Source organism: Cavenderia fasciculata (assembly GCF_000203815.1).
Source record: "Cavenderia fasciculata unplaced genomic scaffold Scf_EU5ZYIE01BBABR-5, whole genome shotgun sequence".
Lineage (NCBI taxonomy): Eukaryota > Evosea > Eumycetozoa > Acytosteliales > Cavenderiaceae > Cavenderia > Cavenderia fasciculata.
Genome location: NW_004457690.1, coordinates 94978 through 121670, shown reverse-complemented (window position 1 = coordinate 121670; position 26693 = coordinate 94978). Strand labels below are relative to the sequence as shown.

Here is a 26693-nt window from a genome sequence, read left to right as displayed (position 1 = left end):
AAATTGCTTGTATCATATGATAACGTATGTGTATACCCTTGTTAGGTATTCCTGGATGATTTCTGGGGATACCTAACAAACCCAGAGACTCTGCAAACACCTTCCTTTTTTTACTATTAATTTAAAAGGTGTAAAGTATGGAAATATCCAAGATAATTTTTGCAAACAATGACAAAAAGTGGCAACCCCTCCCATAAGCAAATATCACATCTACTGATAATCCGAAATTATCTATTGATCATTACATAATCGATGCTGGGCTCGGTGCAATGGATGTCTCTTACTTTGCTAAATTTTATCTTAAAATTACCTCAACAAATTCTCTTGAAAAGAATGAAACGATAAGTCGTGTCAGCTGATTAACTTGTGTATACACTTGTTAGGTATTCCTGGATGATTTCTGGGGATACCTAACAAACCCAGAGACTCTGCAAACACCTTCCTTTTTTTTTTCTCCATGCATATATGTAGATAAGTAGAATATCAACCCATCATATGAATGGTGGTGTTAAAAGATACAACATAAATAGTTTGATGAGTATACTTGTTGGTGGGTTGTGCAAAAGATGCTTGTTACTTTGCTACATATTAATCGCTATTGATGAAAACAGCTGCTAGTTGACATGGTCTCTGTGTATACCTTTGACAATGTACAATTGTCAAATCCGTCAAGCTCTGCAATCACAGCCTTTTTGTTGTTGGTTTGAATGATAGTAATAATAGTGATGTCATCTCCTCCTCCACCAGACTAGACATATTAATTGCTGGTTGGTGGTGGGATTTGATAAATAGAAACAGATAAATAGAAATAGAAGAAAGGAATGAATGTTCATCTTCAGATCCAAACAACAACCAACAAATAATGATGTCTCTCTTTTTAGACAAAAAAAATGAATGAATGATTTTGTTGTTACCAAAAGAGGTTTGTCGAAACAAGACGTTGAACGCAAAGGCAAATAAAATACATAATTAATTAATCATCATAAAAGAGAATATATATAATACATACATATTCAAAATACATATACATATTATATAAATATATAATAAACGAATACAGAAGAAATAAGAATGATATCAGGTGTAGTAAGATTAGGCAAGCCATCTAAAAAGGCTGTATTTTCAATGGTATGTTTGTAATGGTTATGGTTCGTTGAGAGAATGATGTTGCATACACTAACAGTACTATCATGTCGTTGTATCATTACGACGACGACGACAACAACAATAATCTACGTATCTCTAGACTGATTCGGCAATAACAAAGATTAAAGAATTAATGATAAAGGAAGGAGAAAAGTGTCAAGGTTTAAGATTAGGTGTCAAACAAAGAGGATGTTCAGGTTTACAATATACATTAGATTTTACAAGTCAACCTCCAAACAAGTTGGATGAAGTAGTAACAGATAAAGGTAATGAAACAGATAGAATGAATGAACGAATGAAACGAACGAGTCAAGTGCAAAAGATAGTTATTAACCTTTTTTTTCCCCGTCATCTCATCTATTACTATTACTATCTAATGCTTTGTAGGTATAACAATTGTAGTAGATTCAAAAGCATTAATGTCAGTGATTGGTACAGAGATGGACTATATAGAGGAACCAATCAAAAAGGAGTTTATATTTATCAATCCAAATGCAACCAATACTTGTGGTTGTGGTGAATCATTTACAGTCAAAGACCCAGTAATTCAATTTAGTAATAGTAGCAGTAGCAATAATATTTTAAATAATAATCCTATAAAACATCTATAACACAGGCTTTTTTACAAAACAAAACAAACCAAACAAAAAAAAAGAAAGAAAAAGAAATCAATCTTCTTCTTCTTTTATTTTTCCTCTTCCTCTTCATTCATTCATTCATTCACGTTCCTCTTCCTTCATTTTTTTTTTTTACATAATATTATCTCTTTATCACAAATATGTACAGATACAAAGAAACTAAACGATAGATGGATACAATCAATAACAATACTCAAAAGAAAGATGATGGGTCATCTATGACGACGACGATGACATCAAATGAATGGACTATTATACAATCACTGGATTGTAATATAACCAATCTTGCATTTTGGTATGTGATGGAGAAATGGGCATACAATCCTCAACATACATTGAAACCTGTAAAGAAATACTATATGATCTCAAAAACAACGTTAAATGATCAGAATAGTAATAATCCCATTTCAACCGTTCATTATCATTCCAACAATACAGCTGGTAGTGATACGACTACTACATCGACTAGTAGTACGACTACTACATCTACTACATCGACCTCAATCAGTAGTGATGGACAAGAGGGTGATGATGTTCAAGATAGACACCATTCAAATGAAAATGAAGAAAATGGTGGAGGTTTAATATCAGAAGAATATTTGGGTGAAACAGATAATGTCGATGATGATGAATCGAAACCAAAGATTTCAAAGATTATTTATAAACGTCATATAATACCAAGAGTTATTGAAAAAGATAATGAAATCGATGAGATTATAACACATGATCTTTTAAATGTTACATCTACCTATTCTCCAGTGTTTCCTAACCAAGAATCAATGGTACCTTTATATTTACCATTTTTTTATCCCAAGGTAAATAATATCAAGACTCATTATTATTTTTTTTTGTCATTAATAAAACAATACTAACTTTTTCTCTCTCTCTCTCTTTTAAAGGTAGTTGAATTTAGATACCGATTTGTAAATAATAATAATAACAAAAGAAAGTTTGATCAAGAAATCGACAACCCAACCAAAAATAATAATAATAATAATAATAATAATAATAATACAATTCCCAACTCTACCATTTATTTTGAAGTTAAATATTTCTCAAGAGAATATCAATTAAAATATTTGGAGATTTTAAAAAATCTAGGTAAAGAATTGTTATGCAAGGTTGGTAAATGGGGATCAAATTATACAACCTATCAAAAACATGCACATTATGATCGGGTTGTACCGAGAAGTGTGTATATCGACCAATATGAAATACTAAAAGAAAAATATAAATCAATGGCAACGAATTGGTACGAAGTGACATGTTGTGATCCACAGAAATATGTATATGAAGATGTTGCAATAGCAGCCTATTTGATATGTTTGTGGAAAATGGAAGAGACTAGCAAATCATTGACAACAAAACAATCATTTGTAGATCTTGGATGTGGTAATGGTCTATTAGTAAATATATTAAATATGGAAGGATACAATGGTATTGGAGTGGATATTAGAAGTAGAAAAGTTTGGAAATACTATGATGAAAAGGTACAATCAAAATTGATTGTTGAAAGTGTCATTCCCGATCAAGTAGACTATTCATCGTACGACTGGTTGATTGGAAATCATTCAGATGAATTGACTCCATGGGTACCATTCATTGCTAGCAAGACACCCAATCAAAGATTCTTTCTCTTGCCATGTTGCTTTTTCAATTTCTCTAAAAAGTTTCAAGACAATGATAAAAAGATTGGACAATATGCAACCTATCTAAATTACATTGAAAACATCTCTACTAGACTAGGTTTTACAGTCACCAAAGATGCTCTACGTATTCCATCAACCAAAAATATTGCCATCATCTCTACCAGTTGTACAACTATCACAGACACTGATGAATTAATTAAAAGTCGTCAAAAATTATTGGATCAATGCAACTATAAATCATTTACAGCTAGAGAAAGTGAAGTTGGCAAATACGCACCTCAAAAAAGATATAAACCAGGTCAATTTAATCCTCATTTAGGTATTATCATGCCTGATAACAAAAAAAACAAAAAAAAGATTAATAATCAAAATAATCAAAATACTAATCAAGTTGACAATAATGATGAAAAATAAATAAAGTAAATAAAATTTATTACTTCTCCGATTTCTTTCTCTCTAAATGTTCAATTTAAAGGTAAGTCGTCATCAATTGTGTTCATTCCAAAAAAGGTCAACCATCGTCTTATCGAATCCCATGGCAATGACACGATGTTTTAGCACAGAAGAGGTCGAAGATTTTTTTTGTTTCCCAAATTGAATAGGGTGATTTTTCATGAGCTATCTCACGCTCAAACGACGACCTCTCACTTTGAGTGTATTTACAAAGAAGGGATATTGTTCATCATTATCTTTTGTTTAAACTTTTTTGTATTATCAATATATATTTATATACTTACTTTTTAAAGAGTAATAGATAGATAGATAGATTAGAATCTAGTTAATACAATAGAGAGATAGAGAATGCAGGTTAAAGATTCTACAACTTCTACTTCATCGACTGAAGAACGTAAAGAATTGACAAGTTATCCACAAGAGAATGTAGATTACTATCAAAAGATCAAATGGAATGGATGGGGTGACACTCGCAAGTTTATTCATACTCTTCAACCATCGGGAACAGTTGCCATTACGACACCAACTGTCTCTGGCCAACCATTGCCATCGTTGAAGAAGTTCATCTTGACCGAGTTGACCATCAACGGACAAGGACAAACCGATCTCGAAAACTCACCCTCTCTCACTGTCGAAGACATTAAGTTGCCACTTCCACGTGCAGCTCCAGGTGACTTTGCACGTGAACTCCGTGCAATCTTTAAGCCAAACCAAGTCAAGGAGGACAAGTTTGCTCGTCTCACTCACATCTATGGCAAGTCACTTCGTGATTTGATTCGTCTTCGTATTGGTTTGGTCGAGAATGCCCCAGACGTTGTCGTATTGCCAGAGTCACACGAAGAGGTTGAGAAGCTCGTCTTGGCTGCTCACCGTGCCAACGTTATCATTATCCCATACGGTGGTGGTTCCAACATTGTCGGTGCCTGCGAACCAATCGACCAAACCCGTTACACTGTCTCTCTCGACATGCGTCGTATGAACAAGGTCTTATGGGTCGATCGTCGTGAAATGACCGCTTGCATCCAAGTCGGTATCATGGGTCCAGATCTCGAACGTGAACTCCACAAGTCAGGTGTTTCTCTTGGTCATGACCCAGATTCCTTTGAATTCTCTACTCTTGGTGGTTGGTTAGCTACTTGTTCTTCTGGTCATCAATCTGATAAGGTAAAAAAAGAAATAGAAATAGAAAAGAATAAGAAATCTTAATTTAAACATTTATTTAATTGTTTCTATTCTATTCTTTTTATTTATTTTTTAGTATGGAGATATCGAAGATATGTGTGTATCATTCAAGACATGTACACCAATGGGTACATTGGAATTAAGAAATGGAGCACGTGCTGGTGCCGGTCTCAACTTTAAACATGTTATTCTTGGTAGTGAAGGTACACTTGGTATTATTACCGAGGCTGTTATGAAGGTTCATCCAGTGCCACAAGCTGCCGAATACTATGGTTTCCTCTTCCCATCGTTTAACCACGCCATCTCTGCCCTCGAGCAAATGCGTCGTTCAGAGATCATCCCAACCATGGTCCGTATCTACGATCCCGATGAGACCCGTCTCTCGTTTGCCTCCAAGCCAAGCAAGGGCGCAGTGTCTGAGTTTTTCTCGGCTGCCGTCAAGAAATATTTGCAATACATTCGTAGCTTTGACATGACTCAGGTGACACTCAGCATCATTGGTTTCGAGGGTCCAAAGAAGCAAGTAGACTTTGTCAAAAAGTCATGTTTTGACATTCTCGCCAAGAATGGCGCCTTTGGATTGGGAACTGCCCCCGGCAAGACCTGGGCCGAGAAGCGTTACGATCTTCCATACATTCGTGACTTTTTGCTCGATCACAACATGTGGGTCGATGTCGCCGAGACCACCGTCTCTTACACGTCGCTCATTCCACTCTGGAAGGAGGCCAAGAAGGCTTTTGTCCAACACTATCACGCCAAGGGCATCCCTGCTTGGATCTGCGCTCACATTTCACATACCTACAGCAACGGTGTCTGTCTCTACTTTATCTTTGCCAGTAGACAAAACGACGAAAAGGAAATGACCCCATACATTGAAGGCAAGCGTTTGATGTGTGACATTATCATGAAGCACGGCGGTGCCATCTCTCATCACCACGGTGTCGGTTACGAACACGCTCCATGGATGAGTCGTTACGTCACTCAAGGTTGGGTCAACGTCTATCGCAAGATCAAGGAAACCATCGATCCAAAGAATATTTGCAATCCAAGAAAACTCATGCCAACCATAGAAGAAGAGCAAGGAAAGGAAAAGTATCTCTATGATGTACTTAATGTAAAACAAGCTAAACTCTAAAACAAAAAACAAAAGCAAATATTAAAATAATAAATAAATTATAATCATTTATTTTTCAATAATCTCTTCTTCTTCTTCTTCTTCTTCTTCAACTTGATTATCTTCTTCAATTTCATTATTATTAATATTAATATTGTTGTTGATGGATTGATTTAATTTCATTTTTTTTAAACCTTCTTTTGCCTTTCTAATTAATTTTTCTTTGTTTGCCCATTTACTTTTAAATGATTTAATTTCATCTTTGAGATGAACTTCAACAGTTTCACCTGGTTTTAAAGTTTCTGGTAAAGTGTAGGGACCAAATTGAGTTCTGATAATTCTTAGTACCTTTACATTAAAATGTTCAAATATTCTTCTAATCTCTCTGTTTTTGCCTTCTGTCAATGTACAAATAACCCATGTATTCGAATCTGTCTCTCTTTCCACTGAAATCTTCATTGGTGCATATCTAATACCATCGATGGTTAGACCACGTGTCAATGCCATATTCATATCTGGTGTAACCTTTCCAAAAATTCGAACTCTATAAGTCTTTTCAAATCCACTTTGTGGTAATTCCAAATATCTTGATAATTCTCCATCATTTGTAATTAAAATTAATCCTTCTGAATAATAATCTAATCTTCCCTAAAATATATAAAAATAGATAGATCAGTATGAATATATATATATATTTTGTTTGTTTATATATTTATACATACAACAGACATTAAATGATCCTTGTTTAACATTTTTTGTAATATTGGAATCAACGTATCTTTTTCTGGATCTTGTAAATTACTAACCAATACTTTTTTTGTTTGTTGTGTAACCATATTTTTGGAACTGATTCTTCAATCTAAAAAGATCAAATTATTAATATATATATAGTTGTCTCTCTCTCTTTGCTACTTACAATCTTGTTATCAACTGTTACAATATCTGTTGGTTTAACGAACAAGTCATTTTTCATTGATGCTACTTTTCCATTTACACAAACTCTTCCTTCCATAATCATTCTCTCTGATTGTCTTCTAGATGTTACACCAGATCTTGATAATCTCTTTTGTAATCTTTCACTGTAATTGTATTTTAATTGTTAATAGACTGTTCATCTTGTTGTTCATTCATTGTCTACACATACACTTGATTTGGATCAATCTTTTCTTCAATTGGACTACTAGTACGATTATTATTATTATTATTATTACTATTAAAGGTGTTTACATTATTATTATTGTTATATGTTCTTTCTCTTTCTCTTGTTTGTGGTTTAAATCTATCAAATAACTTGTCTTCTTCACCATTGTCATAGGAAGATGTCTTTTCATATCTATATTTTGTTAATGTTCTATTATTGTATCTCTCTTTATCTCTTGTTGATTGTATTGGTTTCTTTCTACCGCCGCCACTATAACCACCACCATAATTTGAAGTTGCAAGATTATGTTGTTGTTGATGTTGTGATAATGATAAACACAACAATGACGTATAATTGATTCGAGTCTGATTACATTTTAATAGTATATTACTACATGTCCTAGTAGTTTGATTTTTAGATAGATCAACTAACGTTGATTTAAATATATTTCCTACTCCTCCTCCTACTAATCCTAACCTAGATAGTAACATTATTATTATTACTACTACTAAAATAAATCAAAAGGAACTTGTTAATGAATAAAATCATTCGTTCGTTTTTCATCATTGACATTAAATGTTAAAAGCAATTTTTAAAAGTTTAAAATTATTATTTTATTAATGATAACAAATATTGTGTAGTACTCTATAAATAATGTGTGAGTGTTATAAAGGATGTGTTGTGTTTGGTTTGGTTTGATTGACAAGATAATAATAATATATTTAAGATGATTTGTTAAAATTATCTTGTAATCCCTGCCAACACTTCCAATAGTCGTCATCGATAAAGTTCTTGTTTGCATAATCTGAAATACCAAAAATAAGGGAAGATTCAAACATGAATGCCAAAGCAACGTCTGGAATCTTGGCTGGCTTGAGTTCAGCCTTGATGGCAGCATTAAAAGTATCGGTATCTGGACCGTGAGGAGTCATACAAGAGTGGAGACTGCCACCACCTGGAAGGAAACCCTCCTTTTTGGCTTCATATACACCACGAATCAAACCCATAAACTCACTCATACAATTACGATGATAGTATGGTGGACGGAAAGTATTTTCTTGAACCAACCATCTTGGTGGGAATATAACAAAATCGGCTGCTGCTACACCTGGTTCATTGGTTGGTGCTGTTAATACTGTAAAAATTGATGGATCCTAAAATAAATAATAAAAGGTTAGATTAATTGGATTATTATATTTGTTTGTTTGTTTGGTTTGTTTTTTTTTTGGACACATACAAGATGATCATAAGTAACAGAATTGACAGCACAGAATAAAGCCAAATCATACTTGTATGGTACATAATTGCCATGATAACCAACTACATTGTAAGGAGAAGAGTTTTGAGTGGCAGAGAATAACTTGCCAAGGAATTTGTTGATCTTTGTGAAAGTTGGTGGTGGGTTGATTGGTGTAGTTGGTTCGGCATCATAAGCAGCAACTGGTGAAAGGAAGTCTCTTGGATTGGCAAGACCGTTGGCACCGATTGGGCCGAGGTCTGGAAGACGGAAATGTGAACCAAAAATCTCGAGGATGTAACCACGGGATGGTCCATCTGGAATATTGACACTGAAACAAATACCACGTTGAATGACACAGATTTCGCCTGAACGAACTTCCATGTAACCAAACTCTGTTTGAATGTCCAATGTACCTTGTTGTGGGACAATGAGGAAATCACCATCGCTGTTGTAGAATGAACGACGTTCAGTAGACATATCCTTGTTGGCGGTGTAAATGTGAACAACCACACCATGTCTAACAGATGGATGACCTGAACCACAAATGGTTACCAAACCATCAACAAAATCATGTGATCTCTCTGGGATTGGGAATGGTTTCCATCTAAGTTGATTTGGATTGGCATTTAAATGATTCACATCTACCAATAATGTATCCTTGCTATATGGTACAAGTGGTGTATGACAAACAGATGGTCTTGTTCTATATAACCAACTATATAATAAATATATAAATAAACAAAAAGAGTTTAATAGATTGGATGTGTGTGTGTGGTAGGTTAATAATAATGATAATAATAATTGTGTTTGTTTGTTGACACTTTTAATCTTTTCACACATTAATTATAATTAGAATTCAATTCTCTCTCCCCTATCCTCTAAACACAATGTAATGTGTTGTTGTATGCTACTTTATTTCTTCCTCCCCATTCATCCATTCATTCATTCTTTAAACTTACGATCTTTGTTGGGTATGTCTTGGAACAGTGAATGCATTACCAGACAATTGTTCGGCATACAAGCCCATTGGACAGTTTTGTGGAGTATTTTGACCCTTTGGTAAAGCACCTTTTAAGGCTTCACTCTCAAAGGTGTTTCCAAATCCACTTTGGTATTGATACTTTGCAAGTGTTTGTTGCATTACTACTACTACTACTTTTAAGAAGAAGATTTATAAATAAATAAAGTATTAAAGTTTTAATAAGTTTGTGAAATATATATATGAATTTGAATAGTAAATAAACAAATACTAATATTCTACTACTACTACTAGTTATATTATTGAATGATTCTAGAAGAGAAGAGTGAATGAAGTTATATAAGAGGGAGAAGAGATGTGGAGTAATGAGACATACCCTTCACATCTGCACCCCCTCAAAAAATTAAATAAAATAAAATTTCATTTTAAAATCCCAAACACCTACCTATTCATTACTCCATAATATCTGTAAAGTAAATTTCAACAAAAAACAAAGCCGCCGAACGACTACTTTGCAACTAGTACTAGTTGTAGAAACTTTGCCAAATTGAGGAGTTGCGATCAGATCTGATTCTTCTCAATGTGGTTGTTATAATTCATTGTTCACATTGATACACACATTGTTTGTTAAGAGGAGCACAAAATCATCTGATCCCTCAAAACATGAAATTTACAAATCTGCTAGATAGATCTAGTAGCTAAGGAAATGGAATCATCCATTCGAATTCAAAATGTTTGTTAAATAAATATATTTATCTCTTGTTTGGTGTGTCTCTGTACACTAATTATTATTATTATTTTTAGAATTATTAAAAAAGATATCTTTTTTTTACACTTTTAAATAAAATAGAGTGTGATAGCGGAAAGTGAGTAATGGTACTTGACAAACCCCTCTGGCACTAGAGGTTTGCCAAGCACCAATGGTATACACAGGTTTACGGGAAATACTATTAAAGTATTTGAGGTATGCTACTCTGACTGAAGTTAGTTAAATTTGCGAAGTATCACTGTTCCTTTGCACGTCTCCAAAAGTGATATTATAACTATCATTTAATAAATAGGTTGGTGTTTTAATGCTCTATTGAATGATGGGAGAATTGGTGATTTTTTGGTAAAAAGTACAACAAAAGTAATTCACCGTTTTTTTTTTTTATGTTCTTGGAATGTTTTGTAAAAATGGATCCAAACAATGAACAAACAATATCCCATTTCACTCTCTTTCGAAAGGTTGGTTCATCACGATTGAGGATCCCCAGTCCAACATCTTCTTCTTTTTTGTTACATGATAAATACTTTGTCCTGGATGCGCCCACAAGGAAAGATAGATAGATAGAGAAATATAAGAACCTCAATATAATATAATATATTAATATTTCCATTTATAGGTTAAGCGTCATAATCGACATCGCATTGTATTGAAAATCTTAAAATATCTCGATTGTATGATGCGTGACAAAGGTATCAAAGCCATATTTCGTAACCCCGAAATATATTTTTTAAATTCTCGACAACCAAGGAGTGAGCCCTGGCGGCACAAAGGATTTATTTGTTGGTATTGATCCGAGGTGATACTGATCCCGACATCACTCCCTCTCTTGACTTTCAAAGACAACAATAATAAAAATGGTCATATGTTTAAATTGTTTAAAAAGAAATTAAAATTGAATTCATAGGGATCACTCCTTCTCTTTGGAATTCCATTTACCATTAATATTCTTAGAGATATATTCTTTTTTGTTTATATAATCGATTCGAAGAGGCTATATACCGAACCATAAGGAATCTATAGAATACCTATAGAACCATCAAAATCTGTAGAACCACCAAAATCTCTTATAGTATCTAGATTTATTGCTTATTTTTTACGCTTTTTGATTCGTTTTTTTTTCCCTACCTACACTACCTTTCCGACATTTAAACCTCATCATTATTCATTCATTTATCAGTAGTCCAATCTCGATCAAATAATAATAGTAATAGTAATAGTAATAGTAGTAATAATAGTTATAGGAAGATGAGATTACATCGTATATTGACTATAGCAATTGCATTGATTGCTTTAGTATTTGTTGCTTCAATTGAAGCAAGAGTATCTCTACCAGAATTACAACAACTAGTTGACTTTACCAAAGAATCACGTGCATCTGGTGCTTCATTGGGCATTCAATCATTATTAAACAACTATGCCGACGAAAATACCAATAACCTTTATTCAACATTTGGTGTTGGTGGTTCATCATCTGAATCAATTTCACAACAGTGTGAAGCGGATTTATACGCTCTATCAAAATTCAAATATCCAAGTTCATTTGAAGGTATGAAATATTAATGTATTAATACATTAATGTATTATTATTTATTCTAACGATTTATTATTCTTTTTATTATTATTCTTTTAGTAATTGAAGCAAGTGGAAAAGGATTCTTTGATCTTGGAAACTATGACAATTGTTTGAGTTTACCAAGCAATGTTTCACAATATTGTGCGGTCACTACAAACAATAGATATGTTACTGCTCTGTCTGCATTGTGTCTACCCTCTTCATGCTCAGAGGATGATGTGAATATGGCATTGTTAACATTATTCAATTTGACTGGTATGACACCATACTTGAATGCAATGGGGTTGTCTGGAGGTTTCGATATCCATTGTTACTCGGGTGACCATCATACCGACAAGTTACCAATGACTGCTGGTCCAATCGTCATGATTGTTTTATTGTCGATTGTCGCTGCTTTTGTCATTGCCGGTACACTTGCCGAATACGCTTTGTTTACTCACAAAGCACTTTCTAAAAAGGATGAAGAAGCTGGTGCATCGTACCGTACAAGTAGTAATAGTAATGATTGGGGTTTGATTGGTGCAGACAAGAATCAGGTTAAAGATCATTATCACAATACACCAATTAGCTATCAAGAAGAAATGAAGGGTGCTGGTACAGGACTCCAAATCTTGTTGGCATTTTCGTTGATCCAAAACTACCATAGTTTCTCTAGTTCATCTTCCGACAAGAAACACTTTGATGTGTTGGATGGTGTTCGTTTCTTCAGTACCTGTTGGGTTGTTATGGGTCACAGTCTCCTCTTCAACATTCAAATGGGCTACGATAATTTAGAGTATGTCACGACCAATGTCATCTCATCTTTCCCATTCTCCTTGATCAGTGCCGGTGAATTTGCAGTGGACACCTTCTTTATGTTATCAGGCTTCTTGGTGTTCCACAGCTTGTTGCAACAACTCGAAAAGGCGTCGTACATTGATGGAGCCAAATGGAAGTTTTGGCTAAAGTACGTTGTACACAGATTTATCCGTCTGTCTCCACTCTACTTTTTCATGTTGTTTGTATTTTGGAAGTTGTCTCCACAATTTGGCTTTGGACCATGGTGGTTTGGATACAATGCCGTTACATTTGGTTGCGATCAATACTGGTGGACCAATTTATTGTACATCAATACATTGAACCCTCCAACAATGGGGAACGAGTGTATGGCTTGGTCTTGGTACTTAGGAAATGATATGATCTACTATATCTTTGTCGCTCCCCTCGCCGCACTACTCTACAAAAAGAACAAAAAGTATGGTGTTGCATTTGTACTGGTGCTCATCGCCATCACCTTTACCACTAATTTCTGGATCACCATGAAGTATGACTTGGTTACATTTTTCGAGTTTACTCAAGAGAGCGGTCAAATCTCTAACTTTACAACCGATATCTACCAAAAACCATGGACTCGTGTTGGAGCCTATGCCGTCGGTTTGGCCATGGCCATGATCATTGACACACCAGTCATTATGCGTGTCATTAAAAATAGAGCACCAGTTCGTTACCTATACTATGTCATCGCACTTGGATTAACCTCCTTTTTCTCATTCATCTCTTACGATGCCTATAGAGGTGATGGATGGTCAACTCTTCAAAATGCATTTTTCAATGCATGCGGACACACTGGATTTGTCATTGGTGCAGGTCTCTTTATCCTCACTGCTGTCGCTGGTCGAGGTGGTATTGTAGCTTGGTTCTTGGAACGTCCCATCTTTAAGAACCTCTCTAAACTCACATACTCGACCTATATTGTCCATCCAATGATCATTTGGACTATAGCCTTTTGTAGAGTCACCTTATTCCACTACAGCACAGTAAATGTTGCCGCCACAACCATCTCCAACCTTGTATTTGCAATGGCCGCTGCCTTTTTAGTTCATCTAACAATTGAAAAGCCAGCAATCAATTTGGAGAAATTATTGTTCCATCCAAAACCAACAGTCACCAAATATTCTCTATTAAATTAAATTTAATACAACAATTGATGATTTCTATTTAAATAAAATACGAATCCTTTTAAAATGCAAATTACCAATGGTATCTATAGCCGTTTTTCCCTATTTAAATAATATATCATTCTAGAATCAAATCAATCCACTTTGATATCTTTTTTTTAAAATACCTTTAATATATTTATAATAAGAAGAAATTTAAATTGATTGTATTTATTTATTTGAATCAAAAAAAAAATTGGGTATATACTATTTATATTATATAAGATTATTATATAATTATATGTATTGTGATTTGTGTGTTGTAATATTATTATTATTATTATTATTATATTGCATATGATTTGAAACTATTATTAAAAAAAAACTATCTGTTTTGTTATTTTGTTTTAAAATTGGAATAATGATTTAAATCTTCTTTGGATTTCTTTTTTGAGGAATGCCAATTCAGTGGCACTGTTGGAACCGATGAAACCTTTGTTTTCCTGCATTCTACGTACGAGGTAGGGGAGGACGTCTTTGACGGGTCCGTAAGGGACGTATTTAAAGACACGCAGGTCACGGTTGACAAGTCCGAGAGTGAGATAGTCGCCCATACCATACAATTGACCGAATTGGAGGTTGGGTGACTTGCCGTCGATACCGAGTTGCTTGACGCGTTCGGCACCATAAGAGATGGATTGCTCGTTGTGCGAGGCAACCATGACTCCGAGTTGGGAGGGGTTCTTTGCAAATTCGTTGAGGAGGCGTTCCATGGCCGTAAAGTAGGCGTGGTGTGTCTCTTGAATGTTGGGGAGGATGGGGTCGGCATAGTTGAGCTTTTGGGCACGTGCACGCTCGCTGTTCATGTAGGCACCACGCACGAGCTTGGCGCCGAGCTTGAAACCGTTTTGTTGGGCCACTTGCATGTGCTCGTTGAGCGTGTCCATGCCATTGACCAGGTACATCTGGTAGGTGTTGTAGACGAGTGGTTTGTCAGTGTTGTACTTGTAAGCAAAGGACATGGCGAGATGGTGAATACAGTGTTGATAGTAGGTTTGCTCGGCATCGATCAAGATGGGGATACCTTGTGCGTGACACACTCTAAAGATCGAGTCGAGACGTTCGACCAATTCACTGAGCTCTTTAAGCTCGCGTGGTGACAATGCAGCCGATGTAGCAGCTACCAATGACGGGTTGGTATACAATAACTTTGGATCCTTTAAATAGGCAACATCAGTCACTTGCTGTACACCACACTTTTGAGCAATTGTATTCAACTTTTCCAACAACTCTGGGTTGGTCAGTCCAGTCACCTTGACACATGAAAACGACAAGCTTGGAGTCTTGGTCGACACGTGCACAGTCTGAATAATCTGTGCTGCCACATGGTCAAATGCCTCGCTCGTTCCAGCTTGATCCTCTACACTATAATCCAACACCACACCTACACCTTGTTGATGTAATTTGTCAGCCACCTTGGGTGTCTCTTCAATCACCTCTCCTGCACAAAAATGTTTAAAGAATGTTTGTTTAACAATCCAATACATTGGTTTTGTTAATCCATATCTAAAAAATAAACAAAATAGAAATAGAAGAGAGAGATAAAGGTTAATAAATCGATCTTATAAAAGAAGGATAGATAATATAAATATATAATTATATTTACTTTTGAGCCAATTCAATCATATGTGAACCATTTTCAGAAAGAAAAGGGATTGTACACAACTTTAAGATAAAGTAGGAAAAGAGCAAATCAGAGCTCGAATGTGAAGCATATATTTTCTCAACATTGATAGTTTGAGACAAGAGAATGCCATGTTGTGAAGCATCGAGTGGAGAGTGTGGTAAAGTTGGTGCAAGACTATCATTGTCTACCAATAGATACCATAATGGTACAATCACAGATCCAGCTGCTGTACCTAATAACAAATATTTACTATAATTCTTTTTCTTGTTTTGTTGTTGTTGTTGTTGTTTTTCATCGTCTTGTTGTTGGTCATCATTATTAATAGTCGGCGGCGGTGTCGGGTTGAATAGCGGAGGTGGCGGTGGTGTAATAGTTGTAGAATATAATACTCTATTATTTGATGACAATGATGATGATGACGAGCCAATATGATTATTTGTATTTGATTTGAAATTGAATATTTGTTGATTTGACGATGACGACGACGAAAAAGTTGAAGTAGAAGTTTTTAGACTTTTAAACTTTACTACTTGTTGATTGCCAAGGATTCTTGAACCATATCTACTTCCTTCAACTATCAATGTTGATTGTAATTTGTTCATTTGTTTGTTGTAACCAAAGAGTTGATAATGTTGAAAAATACTGTTTGTTTGTTGATTGAATAATAATGATATCGGGTGATTGTTAAATATTGTATTGTATTTGTATATTGTATATATGTTGTATGTATAATTGATTGTATATTGATGATATTATATTGAATGCAATGTATTTTGTTCAATTATATAGGCAACTAGGTTAAACTTGAAAAAAGAAGACTAGTACTGAAAAAGCAAATGAAAAAGACTAATACTATAATAATAATAATAATTCAATATAGTAGTAATATAATAAATAGATTTTAATAATAAATAAGGTTAGAGGGAGTGAGCGTATGTGTATGTGTGTGTGTGTGTGTGTATATATGTTATTGTGGTTGTGTTAGAATGAGAGAGACAGAACCTTCCCCTCAAAAATCACACTAATGGTGTCGAATGGGAAAATGAAACAAAAAAACGTTCAATTTCAGATTCCCCCCCAAAGATCTTTTATAGAAGTGTAAAAACCTTCTTTTGGTCGAGTCCCAGCTCAAACCAATCGATGATGATGTAATCAATCAAATTTTTTATGTGAATACTCGGTCGGTCGGTCAGTCGGAGTTTCATTTATCCGTATTTAGGTATTAAGCATTCTTACTTTAGTAATCAGTCCATTTTCATCATTATTATTTTGATTATTATTATTAATTGTTGAGAATTTATTGTTGAGAATTTAAGAAATCAACAAAATAATCAGCGATTTGGTGTGGAAGAGGAGGATGAAGTTGAGCCAATTTAAAGTATTGTCTTCTTTGGTTACGGAGTTCACCAACACTCATTTTACTACTAATCATAACTCTCTTTTCAGTGCCTGGTACTTTAATGGCATCGCCTACTAAAGATGATTGTAATGCATCGATTACAACATTACAAACTTCTTGTGTTACTGAATCCAATTGATTTACAAAATTGGTTGGTGATACATTTTGCTTTAAAAATATTTAAAAAAAAAGAAGGAATTAATAAAATAGTAATGATATAATTGATTTGATTTGGGTATATAATATTGATATATAATATTTACACTTTGAGTTGCAAAATTTGGTTTCAATTCTTGTACTTCAAATAATGTTTTATGTAATAATTCAAAAGGTAATTGATGATGTGGTTCAAGTGTAAATAAAGGAGAGTCCCATCTATTCTTTGGGTTTGGTGTTTCAAATCTATTTGTTAATTCTTCTGCTCTACAAATAATTAAATCAATTAATTTTAATAAATAAATATCAGACCATTAAATTAAATGTTGTGTTGTTGTTGTTGTTTGAAACATACAATTCATCAGTAAAAGATATGGTTGCGTCACGTTCAGTATTCCATTGTTTAGCTTGATCTCTTGGGGTATCACAGTATACGAGTAGTAATCTTGTACCAGCAGCTCTTGCAATACAATACAACTCGTAGCGATACCCTTTAATATAATTGAGTGAGTCGGAAATGACAACAGTATCCTTTGCCAAACTTCTTTCAACTGCTGCCTTTAATGTTCCTCTTGTCATCTTTTCTGATACAGAGTCTTAGATAGACAGAGAGTAATAACAATAATAATAATAGTATTAGTATAATAGGTATAATATAATGTATTATATCTTCCATCTTAATAGTAGTGTGTGGTTGGTAGATAGATACCTTTATAACCTTGATTCTTATTGATGAGACATGATTCTTCGTTTATAATGATCACCTTTTTACCCATCTCTAAAAAGTGTTTAGCTATATCATTTGCTCTTGTAGTCTGTACATAGTATAGATAGTAGTTAGGAAGATGAGTTTGTTAATAACAACTTGTGCTCATTGATTCATTCATTGATTCATACCTTTCCACTTGATGGTGGACCACTCATTACAATTAAAGGCATTCTCTTTCTTCTTCTTCTTTATATGCTCGATCGAGACAAATGATCTATTTATCTCTTTTTCGTTTAATTAATAAAATGACTATTAATAAAAAGACGACGAATGTATGACGCCTTTGGTTTCGGATTGGGTTTGATTAATCGCGAAAATCATGATAATAATATAATTTGTTTGTTTGTTGTTGTTGTTGTTGTTGTTGAACACTCAACTCTTTAATAGAGACATAGATATAGAGATAAATATATATAGATATATATATATAAATATATAGATATAGAGAGAGATGGTTAAATCATCAGTATTGAGAGGAGCAGTAAACAACAACAACAATCATGGAATACAAGATACTATACTGGGTGTATTTCAATCACCTGCATCAGCTGCACCGGTTGGATGCGGACCACAACCATTGTCAACAGTCGTTATAAAGGTACTCTTGGAGCATCCCATCATATTTGGTGTTTTGTTTTCAATGGTCATAATAGGTTTAATCTATCTAAGTATGTGAAAGTAGTTGTAGTTCAATCATTAGTAGAGTCTAATAGTACTAACAAATATATGGTTGTGCACTCACTAACTACCTATAGTTTATAATTGTTGGAAATTAAATCAAGAAATAAACAAAGAAATGTCAAGACAAAAGATAAAGAAGGATTCATAATAGAGAAGAGAAATAATAATATTGTATTAATAATAATAATAATAATAATAATAATGATAATAATAATAAAATGTATATGTAATGTAAAATAAATAAACTTTTTTTTGCACCTAGTATAATATAATATATATATATAATATAATATATATATATATATATATTTATATTAGAATACTTTAAACAATACAAGATAGAAAGATGGATCCTTTTCGCCAAACATTTTCTGTCTCTATTCCATTAACGGTGAGACTTTGGTAAAATGTAATGCTCTCCAGGTGCCAAGTCAACAAAAGGATAATATTCAATTAACTGAATTTAGTTAAGAACAACATTAATATTATTAATAAGAAAATGAAAGAAGAACTATTGTTTTTTTATTTTAATATTCAAAAAGATTATAAAGTATATAAAGATAATTTTTTTTTTTTTTTTTTTAATATTATTACTATTTTTTTTTTGGAGTGATAAATTATTTTTAAAGGAAAAAAGAGGTAACTCTTTGTAATAAGAGTTTTGTACCTAAACCTTATTTACAACATAAATTTCAACAAAACCAATCTTTAACATTTCATTCTGAAAATAACGCATATTAACCCCAGTTGATATGAATCCCGTTGCTGATGAAAACTCGATTGAGCCATAGAAATCATTTGGTAGATCAAATGTTTTTGATGTGAACAATCCATGAGCTGGTCCTCCATAATGGAAATCTTCCTTAAATGCCATAGAGTCATTGGCCTTTGCTCTGTCAGTATTTAAAATTCCAACACTTTCTTTTCTGGTAAATGATTGTTTATAGATTTCCTCCTCTCCACACAATTTGATATCATCGTCATCATCACCGTCAAAAGTAATAGTTGTTTCACCATCCAAATCACCATCCAAATCATCATCCAAATTTTCATTCTTTTCTTCCACTTGTGTAGTAGTAGTAGTAGTAGTAGTAGTAGTAGTAGTAGTAGTAGTAGTAGTAGTAGTAGTAGTAGTAGTAGTTGGTTTTTCACTTGGTTTTTTACTTGATTTATCAACTGGGAATGATAAGTATTCCTTACATTGTGCATAGTTTTGTTCTTTTGTTTTTTTAATTCCCAATTTTTCTAAAAGTTCATCGTGACTACTTCTAAACATCCGATTACGGTCGTTCAACTTGACATGTTCCTCTAATTGTTTATCGGTGAAGGAATCAATTGTAGGAAGTATACCATCATACTTTTTAACGATTGTCATGATAGTGTTTGCCAAAAAATGAGCTCCAATATAATGAAATCTAATTTGAACCGATTTAGCACCAATGTTTTGAAACGACAATGGAACATATCCACTAGTACCAACAGTAATTCCTTTGCAACCAGAGAAAATATCAATCCTATTGTTGAAGTTTTGAACATCATAGGAAAAATTCTTAATTTGATGGTGTGGATCATACTTCAAGTAGTAACTTGTAATTGATCTTTGATCAAGGGTCAAAATATTTGAAGTTGGTCTGATTGGAGGTTCTGGGTATCTTGCCAAATCTAGATCTAAAAAGTAGCAAAATACCTTTTCTTGAGTTTCTTGGGATACAATATTTTTGTTGTAAAGTTGATTCCATGTTAATTGGAGAACATCACGACTACGTTCTTTGGCCCTATCTATAGTTGGAGGTTCCTTTAATTTCAGCGGGGTTTAGTCCATACTCTAAACCATTTCTATTAATATCTCCATAGAAAGCAGCACTGAGGAATGTGATACCAAGATACAGATCACAAGTGATATGGATGTGCGTCTTATCACTTAGATATATCAACATTGATGTCAATTTATCTTGGGTGATATTAAAATGGTTCTTGAATGATTCTTTGGCCTCTTGCAAATTACCTTCTCCATTTTTAGCATCGTGTATCAACATCTTTTATTTGTTGTAAGTTGCAAATGTTGCAGCCATTTCATCAACTCTCAATTTGCAATTCAACATCCATTGGTCACCCAATGCTTTGGCAGTGTTTTTGTAAACTTCATAAATCTTTTGGTTTAAATCATTTCTTAGAGTAGTCATTGGATCTTCTTTTCCAAAAACCTGCTTAAAGAAAACTAAAAAGAAAAACAAACATTTTTAAAAATGACCAATTAAAGAAATTTTCTATCCTCTTTTTACAAATACATACTTCCAACAAAAGGTTGGATGGCAGCTCCAAAGTTTGGAATACATCTATATAATTTTAAAACAAAATATTAATATTAAATAGGGGTCCACTGCACTGTTTTTTTTAGCATTCATAAATACCCAATTACACCAATAAAAACCTGTTGGGCATCATCATTAAATTCGTAAAATTTTCCATTATCTGAAACTAATTTCGTTGGTGGTTTAGCATCTTCCACGTCTCCAAAAGGTAATTGTCCTTTAAAAGTGTTTAATTTTTGCAAGATATCCATATTTTTAGAATTAGAAAATTGATTTGTCTTGTTTTAAATAATACTCTTGATCACCTCTTTTTATACTAAATTAAAATGGTGGAATTGGCAAAAAGAGTAAAAAAGTTGGGGTTCTGTTATCTATATGTTAAATTTTGTAGTTTTTTTGTAAACTATCTATATTTTAAATTTGGTAGATAGTTTTTTTGTAAACTACATTCTAGATTATAATACCAGTTCATCTCCATTTCAAACCATTTCAAATTAGGTAAACAGATATAAATATGTATGATGAATTTTAGGGTTGATAGTTTTTTCATTCTAAATTACAAAAAAAAATAGCATATATAATTATATATATGTGTAGCCAACAAATCTCTATATTTAAATAGTATTTAATACACGCCCCTAATCATCTTCATAATTAATAAGAACAAAACAGATCTATTAAGTATGACAATAAAATCTAGATTTGAATATTAGCTAACAGATAATTGATTTAATGGAGATTGCATAGTTTCATTTTTAATATAGCATCCCAATACAATAGAGTATTGAACAGACACTCTTCTTCTATTCGATTAGATTTATCAATGTTGTAAAATACAAATGGTACAAAGTCATTAACTCCCTACATACATATATATTAAATAAACCTAATGTATTCGTTTATTTAATTAATTGGGATAATCATCTTCCATTCCTAACTACAAACCAATTGGTTAAAAAGAGGAGGAGGGGCTACGGTTTCAGTTTTCATTCATTCTCCATAATAATATGTTCCATTATTATGGAAGAAAGAAGAAGAGCACCATTATAGATGTGTTAAAGAGTAAAGTCATCACAACACAAATATTCAAGAGAGATGATAAAGATTATCAATTATCAATTGAAAGGTTAAAGATTGGCCGTGACAGAGTGAACAACCTAGAGGCACAAAAAATCTTAAAGAGGATGATACGATATAAAGGCAGAGAGATTAATAATAGTGTAGATGTACAAGATTATATGATTGCAAAGTTTGCAATGCCATATGACTATATCAAACATTATCTGCCGAGTACAATGCACCAGATTAAAGATTGGTATGATGATGTGAATGAACATTTTCAAGTGTATCATAGAACATTGGCAATCGATAGATACGTACAACACCCAAATGCAACATTGGATACATTAAAGAAACTAATCGATTGGCATCCAAGTTTCAAACCATCAAATGTATCGGTTGAAAAGGCTGCTTTACAAGGTCACATTGAAATCATTCAATACCTTGACACCAACTATCCTCTCCATCTTCCTCTTCATATTCCTCTCCATCTTGATCAACATCATATCTACTCTTTAAATACATTTCATAATGCAGCAAAGAGTGGATGCTTAGAATTGGTCAAGTTTATTTGGTCTAGTCCAAGATTTGACCAACAAGGCGCAAAGAGTCATTTAGCAATCTATGGTGCTATTGAAAACGAACATTTACAAGTGGTAGAGTGGTTATATAAACATGCACCGTCTACTCAACATGCCGCTGATCAATGGTCATTCTCTGGAATGGAGTTGGCTTGTCAGAATGATCATCTAGATGTCATCCAATCGCTTGATAAACACAAGAGTACGATATCAGCTGGTGCCATTTACACTCTATGCGCCTAAGCCAGCTTGGAAAGTGTTGAATATATGTTTGGTAGATACCCCGATCGATTTGATTTACGTGCATTGGAATGTGCAGCGTTTGCTGGTTGTCAATCATTCAACTCATCCATCCAAAGTGTCAAGAGAGTGACGTTGCGACGACACCATCATCACAGGCTATAGAAATAGCAGCTAACTATATACCACCTCTGTACGGTTGACATGTAACAAATATAGTTTGGAAGGTCTCCACAAGGCTGCTTCATCCGGTCATTTAAATGTATTTAAATGGTTTGTTGAAAAGTATCCACATTCTCTCATCAGTACTATCAGATGGAAACCATATGCAGTAGCAGCATTACTTTCTGGTCAAACAGAACTTGTCGAGTGGATCATGACAACTACACATTTATATCAAACACATATAGTTTATTTGTTGGAAATTAAATCAAGAAATAAACAAAGAAATTTCAAGACAAAAGATAAAGAAGGATTCATAATAGAGTAGAGAAATAATAATATTGTATTAATAATAATAATAATAATGATAATGATAATAATAATAATAATGTAAATGTAAATGTAATGTAAAATATATATAATTTTTTTTTTTTTTCACCTAGTTATCTCATTTATAATTTAAGAATACTTTAAACAATACAAGATAGAAGGATGGATCCTTTTCACCAAACATTTTCTGTCTAACTCCATTAACGAGGAGACTTTGGTAAATGTAATGCTCTCCAGTTCCAAGCCAATGGTACATCAGGGACTTCTTCACATCTAAAAAAAGATTTAAATTGTGTTAAATGATGCAATGATGGAAATACTCTAATGAAAAGAAAAACTATTTTTTTTATTTTAATATTATTATTATTATTCAAAAAGATTTATAAAGTATTAATTATATTTATATTATTTATAGATTGGATGATAATTTTTTTTATACTATTATATATGTATACACATATATGATATTGTCACAATAAAATGATTATTTTTTTTGGGGGGAGGTAAATTATTTTCATTGAAGAAAAAAGAGTAAATAAGAGTTATTTACCTACACCTTATTTTCAACATAAATTTCAACAAAACCAATCTTTAACATTTCATTCTGAAAATAACGCATATTAACTCCAGATGATATGAATCCCGTTTCCGATTTAAACTCGATTGAGCCATAGAAATCATTTGGTAGATCAAATGTTTTTGATGTGAACAATCCATGAGCTGGTCCTCCATAATGGAAATCTTCCTTAAATGCATTTGAGTCATTAGCTTGTTCTCTGTCAGTATTTAAAATTGCAACACTGTCTTTTCTGGTAAATGTTTCTTTATAGATTTCCTCCTCTCCAACCTATTTAATATTATCATTACGATCATCACCTTCCAAAGTAATCGTGGTTTCACCATCCAAATCACCATCCAAATCATCATCCAAATCTCCATTTAAATTTTCATTCTTATCCTCCAGTGGTGTACTAGTAGTAGGAGGTTTTTCACTTGGTTTTTTACAAGTTGATCATTGGCCATTCACTCCAAACCTATTTTAATGTTAAAAAGTATCAGTGGTTTCGTTTCAGTTTCGGATTTCATTATCTGGAACATAGATCAAACATTCAAATATATATATATATGGAAGAAAGAAGAAGAGCAACCATTATAGATGTGTTAAAGAGTAAAGTCATCACAACACAAATATTCAAGAGAGATGAAGATTATTATTTATCAATTGAAAGGTTAAAGATTGAACACGACCGTGACAGAGTGAACAACCTAGATGCACAAGAAATCTTAAAGAGGACGATACGATATAAAGGAAAAGAGATTAATAATAGTGTAGATGTACAAGAAAACTATGACATGATTGCAAAGTTTGCAATGCCATACGACTATATCAAGCATTATCTACCGAGTACAATGTATCCTATCAAAGATTGGTATGATGATGTGAATGAACATTTTCAAGTGTATCATAGAACATTGGCAATTGATAGATACGTACAACACCCAAATGCAACATTGGATACATTAAAGAAACTAATCGATTGGCATCCAAGTTTTAAACCATCAAATGTATCGGTTGAAAAGGCTGCTTTACACGGTCACATTGAAATCATTCGATACCTCGACCAGTTGTACAATCGTAGAAAGTACGATATGCTTTCATCATACTACACAGAGGTAGCATTGGAAAACGCATCTCAAAGTGGTTGTTTAGAGTTGGTCGAGCGTATCCTTCAATCACACAATTTCTACCTTTCAAAACAATCAAGAATTAAAGCTATTAATAATGCAGCTCAAAAGGGGCATTTTAATATTGTCAGGTGGCTGTTTCCCCATGATGACCGGGTGCAAAAGGAATGGAAGGTTGAAACAATAGATTTGGCATGCCACAGTTGCAACGTTGAATTGATTCAATGGTTATATCAACACGGATGCAGACCTTCAGCCGATGCAATGGATATATTATCTTCAAGGGGTTGTATGGAAGGTATTCAATACTTGCACTTTGAATGCTGCCAAGCAAAATGCACAACATATGCAATGGATTGGGCAGCATATTCTGGGTATTTATCAATTGTTCAATTCCTCGATCAACATCGTACTGAAGGTGCAACTACAAGAGCTATGGATTATGCTGCACGAAATGGGCATTTCGAGACTGTAAAGTGGCTACATTTCAATAGAACCGAAGGGTGTAGTGTGAATGCCATGGATGGGGCGGCGGAAAGAGGCCACGAGGATATTTTCAAATTCCTTCACACCCACCGAACCGAAGGGTGTAGTGTGAATGCCATGGATGGGGCGGCGGAAAGAGGCCACGAGGATATTTTCAAGTTCCTTCACACCCACCGAACCGAAGGTTGTACCAAACGAGCCATGTACAAAGCATCAGAAAATGGTCATATTCAAATCGTTCAATTCATTCATCTCAATCGAACAGAATGGTATGATATTGATATAGCAATGAAACAAGCAGCTACTGGAAACCAACTCGATATACTCAAGTTCCTTCATATCATTAGAAATAGTAATGAATATAGTCATATAATGGATAGTGCTGTCTATTCAAACAATATTGATATGTTGGAGTGGTTACACGAAAATTACAGAGGTCATGCATACGACCCTCAGAAAATGGCAACTCGAGTGGGCAACTTGTGTGTTTTACAATGGTTTCTGGGCAAATACGGATTGCTTGAAGAATACCAAGTGAAATCATGCCTCAAGGCAGCTGCTTGTTTCGGTCATATGGCAATCATCAATTGGCTCGTTGAAACACATCCACACATCAAGTTGGAACCTATTATTGAAAGAATATTCGTTAAATGTGTAGATAGAGCTGCAGCCGAGGGAAATGTAGATGTTATTAGATGGTTTTATAAAAATGCAACTAGTGAAAGAACTCAGGTATTGGCAAAAGAGGTACTGGGTAACTTGTTAACAAAGACAATGAAATATGGTCGCCTACAAGTATTAAGGTGGTTAATCAACACTGACCGTCTTCAAGATGCCATGGACCAGAAAAAAGATAATAACAACAACAACAATATCATCAACGATGTGTTTGGAAATACCAACACCAACGATCTCCTTCCTATTCTCGATTCAAACTATTTGCGTGACCACCCAGAAATATATGCTCTGTTTATGCTTGCTCTTGAAAGAATAGGTATACACGGATTTAAAAAGAGTCCATATACATTTGCTCTTCTAAAGATGGGCCAACCTACACACGACTATAGTTTCTTGCCAGATATTATGTTATATGGACCTAGAGATTCCTTTCGCCGTCGGCTGTGGTTATGTTTTGGAACATCATCAAACCGGGTCATAGCCATACTTGTCATACCTGCAATTGTTTCATTGCTTCAAATACTCTATGGGTGTATTGTTGGTCCTGTAGATCAATCAATATCCTATCATCACATTTTCATCTTTATTGTTAGCTTCTTTTTCTTTGCAGTCATCGAAAACAATAAGACTAGCAATCCCCTAGAAGCCTTATTTAAATAAATAAATC

The 26693-nt window shown here is 33.6% G+C and overlaps 13 protein-coding genes across 13 annotated transcripts; 7 read left to right on the top strand and 6 right to left on the bottom strand.

The window, feature by feature from the left end:
* Positions 1-1071: 1071 nt before the first annotated feature.
* On the top strand, positions 1072-1757 carry isca1 (iron-sulfur cluster assembly 1 like protein; the record flags this gene model as incomplete). The annotated part of the gene is made up of 3 exons (XM_004354815.1): positions 1072-1128; positions 1247-1412; positions 1534-1757. 3 exons carry the CDS (start codon positions 1072-1074, stop codon positions 1755-1757), a joined length of 447 nt encoding a protein of 148 aa, XP_004354867.1.
* Positions 1758-1954: 197 nt separating this feature from the next.
* On the top strand, positions 1955-3847 carry DFA_09004 (uncharacterized protein; the record flags this gene model as incomplete). Its single annotated transcript, XM_004354814.1, has 2 exons — positions 1955-2599; positions 2684-3847. The coding sequence occupies 2 exons, from the start codon at positions 1955-1957 to the stop codon at positions 3845-3847; spliced, it is 1809 nt and encodes a 602-aa protein (XP_004354866.1).
* A 387-nt stretch (positions 3848-4234) lies between these two features.
* On the top strand, positions 4235-6196 carry agps (alkyl-dihydroxyacetonephosphate synthase; the record flags this gene model as incomplete). The annotated part of the gene is made up of 3 exons (XM_004354813.1): positions 4235-5050; positions 5145-6160; positions 6193-6196. The coding sequence occupies 3 exons, from the start codon at positions 4235-4237 to the stop codon at positions 6194-6196; spliced, it is 1836 nt and encodes a 611-aa protein (XP_004354865.1).
* Positions 6197-6251: 55 nt separating this feature from the next.
* Positions 6252-7814, bottom strand: DFA_09002 (Putative synthase; the record flags this gene model as incomplete). Its single annotated transcript, XM_004354812.1, has 5 exons — positions 6252-6830; positions 6905-6983; positions 7016-7041; positions 7099-7261; positions 7327-7814. The coding sequence occupies 5 exons, from the start codon at positions 7812-7814 to the stop codon at positions 6252-6254; spliced, it is 1335 nt and encodes a 444-aa protein (XP_004354864.1).
* Positions 7815-8045: 231 nt separating this feature from the next.
* Positions 8046-9704, bottom strand: hgd (homogentisate 1,2-dioxygenase; the record flags this gene model as incomplete). The annotated part of the gene is made up of 3 exons (XM_004354811.1): positions 8046-8477; positions 8561-9278; positions 9523-9704. 3 exons carry the CDS (start codon positions 9702-9704, stop codon positions 8046-8048), a joined length of 1332 nt encoding a protein of 443 aa, XP_004354863.1.
* An 80-nt stretch (positions 9705-9784) lies between these two features.
* DFA_09000 (uncharacterized protein) lies at positions 9785-13833 on the top strand (the record flags this gene model as incomplete). The annotated part of the gene is made up of 3 exons (XM_004354810.1): positions 9785-9797; positions 11492-11857; positions 11942-13833. The coding sequence occupies 3 exons, from the start codon at positions 9785-9787 to the stop codon at positions 13831-13833; spliced, it is 2271 nt and encodes a 756-aa protein (XP_004354862.1).
* A 264-nt stretch (positions 13834-14097) lies between these two features.
* Positions 14098-16089, bottom strand: DFA_08999 (uncharacterized protein; the record flags this gene model as incomplete). Its single annotated transcript, XM_004354809.1, has 3 exons — positions 14098-14168; positions 14840-15366; positions 15467-16089. The coding sequence occupies 3 exons, from the start codon at positions 16087-16089 to the stop codon at positions 14098-14100; spliced, it is 1221 nt and encodes a 406-aa protein (XP_004354861.1).
* A 695-nt stretch (positions 16090-16784) lies between these two features.
* Positions 16785-17981, bottom strand: DFA_08998 (uncharacterized protein; the record flags this gene model as incomplete). Its single annotated transcript, XM_004354808.1, has 5 exons — positions 16785-17054; positions 17150-17309; positions 17398-17638; positions 17752-17857; positions 17940-17981. The coding sequence occupies 5 exons, from the start codon at positions 17979-17981 to the stop codon at positions 16785-16787; spliced, it is 819 nt and encodes a 272-aa protein (XP_004354860.1).
* A 75-nt stretch (positions 17982-18056) lies between these two features.
* DFA_08997 (uncharacterized protein) lies at positions 18057-18881 on the top strand (the record flags this gene model as incomplete). The annotated part of the gene is made up of 3 exons (XM_004354807.1): positions 18057-18083; positions 18257-18479; positions 18811-18881. 3 exons carry the CDS (start codon positions 18057-18059, stop codon positions 18879-18881), a joined length of 321 nt encoding a protein of 106 aa, XP_004354859.1.
* A 278-nt stretch (positions 18882-19159) lies between these two features.
* DFA_08996 (uncharacterized protein) lies at positions 19160-21055 on the bottom strand (the record flags this gene model as incomplete). The annotated part of the gene is made up of 5 exons (XM_004354806.1): positions 19160-20267; positions 20317-20528; positions 20550-20710; positions 20785-20828; positions 20904-21055. The coding sequence occupies 5 exons, from the start codon at positions 21053-21055 to the stop codon at positions 19160-19162; spliced, it is 1677 nt and encodes a 558-aa protein (XP_004354858.1).
* A 756-nt stretch (positions 21056-21811) lies between these two features.
* On the top strand, positions 21812-22687 carry DFA_08995 (uncharacterized protein; the record flags this gene model as incomplete). The annotated part of the gene is made up of 1 exon (XM_004354805.1): positions 21812-22687. The coding sequence occupies one exon, from the start codon at positions 21812-21814 to the stop codon at positions 22685-22687; it is 876 nt and encodes a 291-aa protein (XP_004354857.1).
* Positions 22688-23376: 689 nt separating this feature from the next.
* On the bottom strand, positions 23377-24199 carry DFA_08994 (uncharacterized protein; the record flags this gene model as incomplete). Its single annotated transcript, XM_004354804.1, has 3 exons — positions 23377-23449; positions 23731-24023; positions 24182-24199. 3 exons carry the CDS (start codon positions 24197-24199, stop codon positions 23377-23379), a joined length of 384 nt encoding a protein of 127 aa, XP_004354856.1.
* Positions 24200-24301: 102 nt separating this feature from the next.
* On the top strand, positions 24302-26686 carry DFA_08993 (uncharacterized protein; the record flags this gene model as incomplete). Its single annotated transcript, XM_004354803.1, has 1 exon — positions 24302-26686. The coding sequence occupies one exon, from the start codon at positions 24302-24304 to the stop codon at positions 26684-26686; it is 2385 nt and encodes a 794-aa protein (XP_004354855.1).
* Positions 26687-26693: the final 7 nt, after the last annotated feature.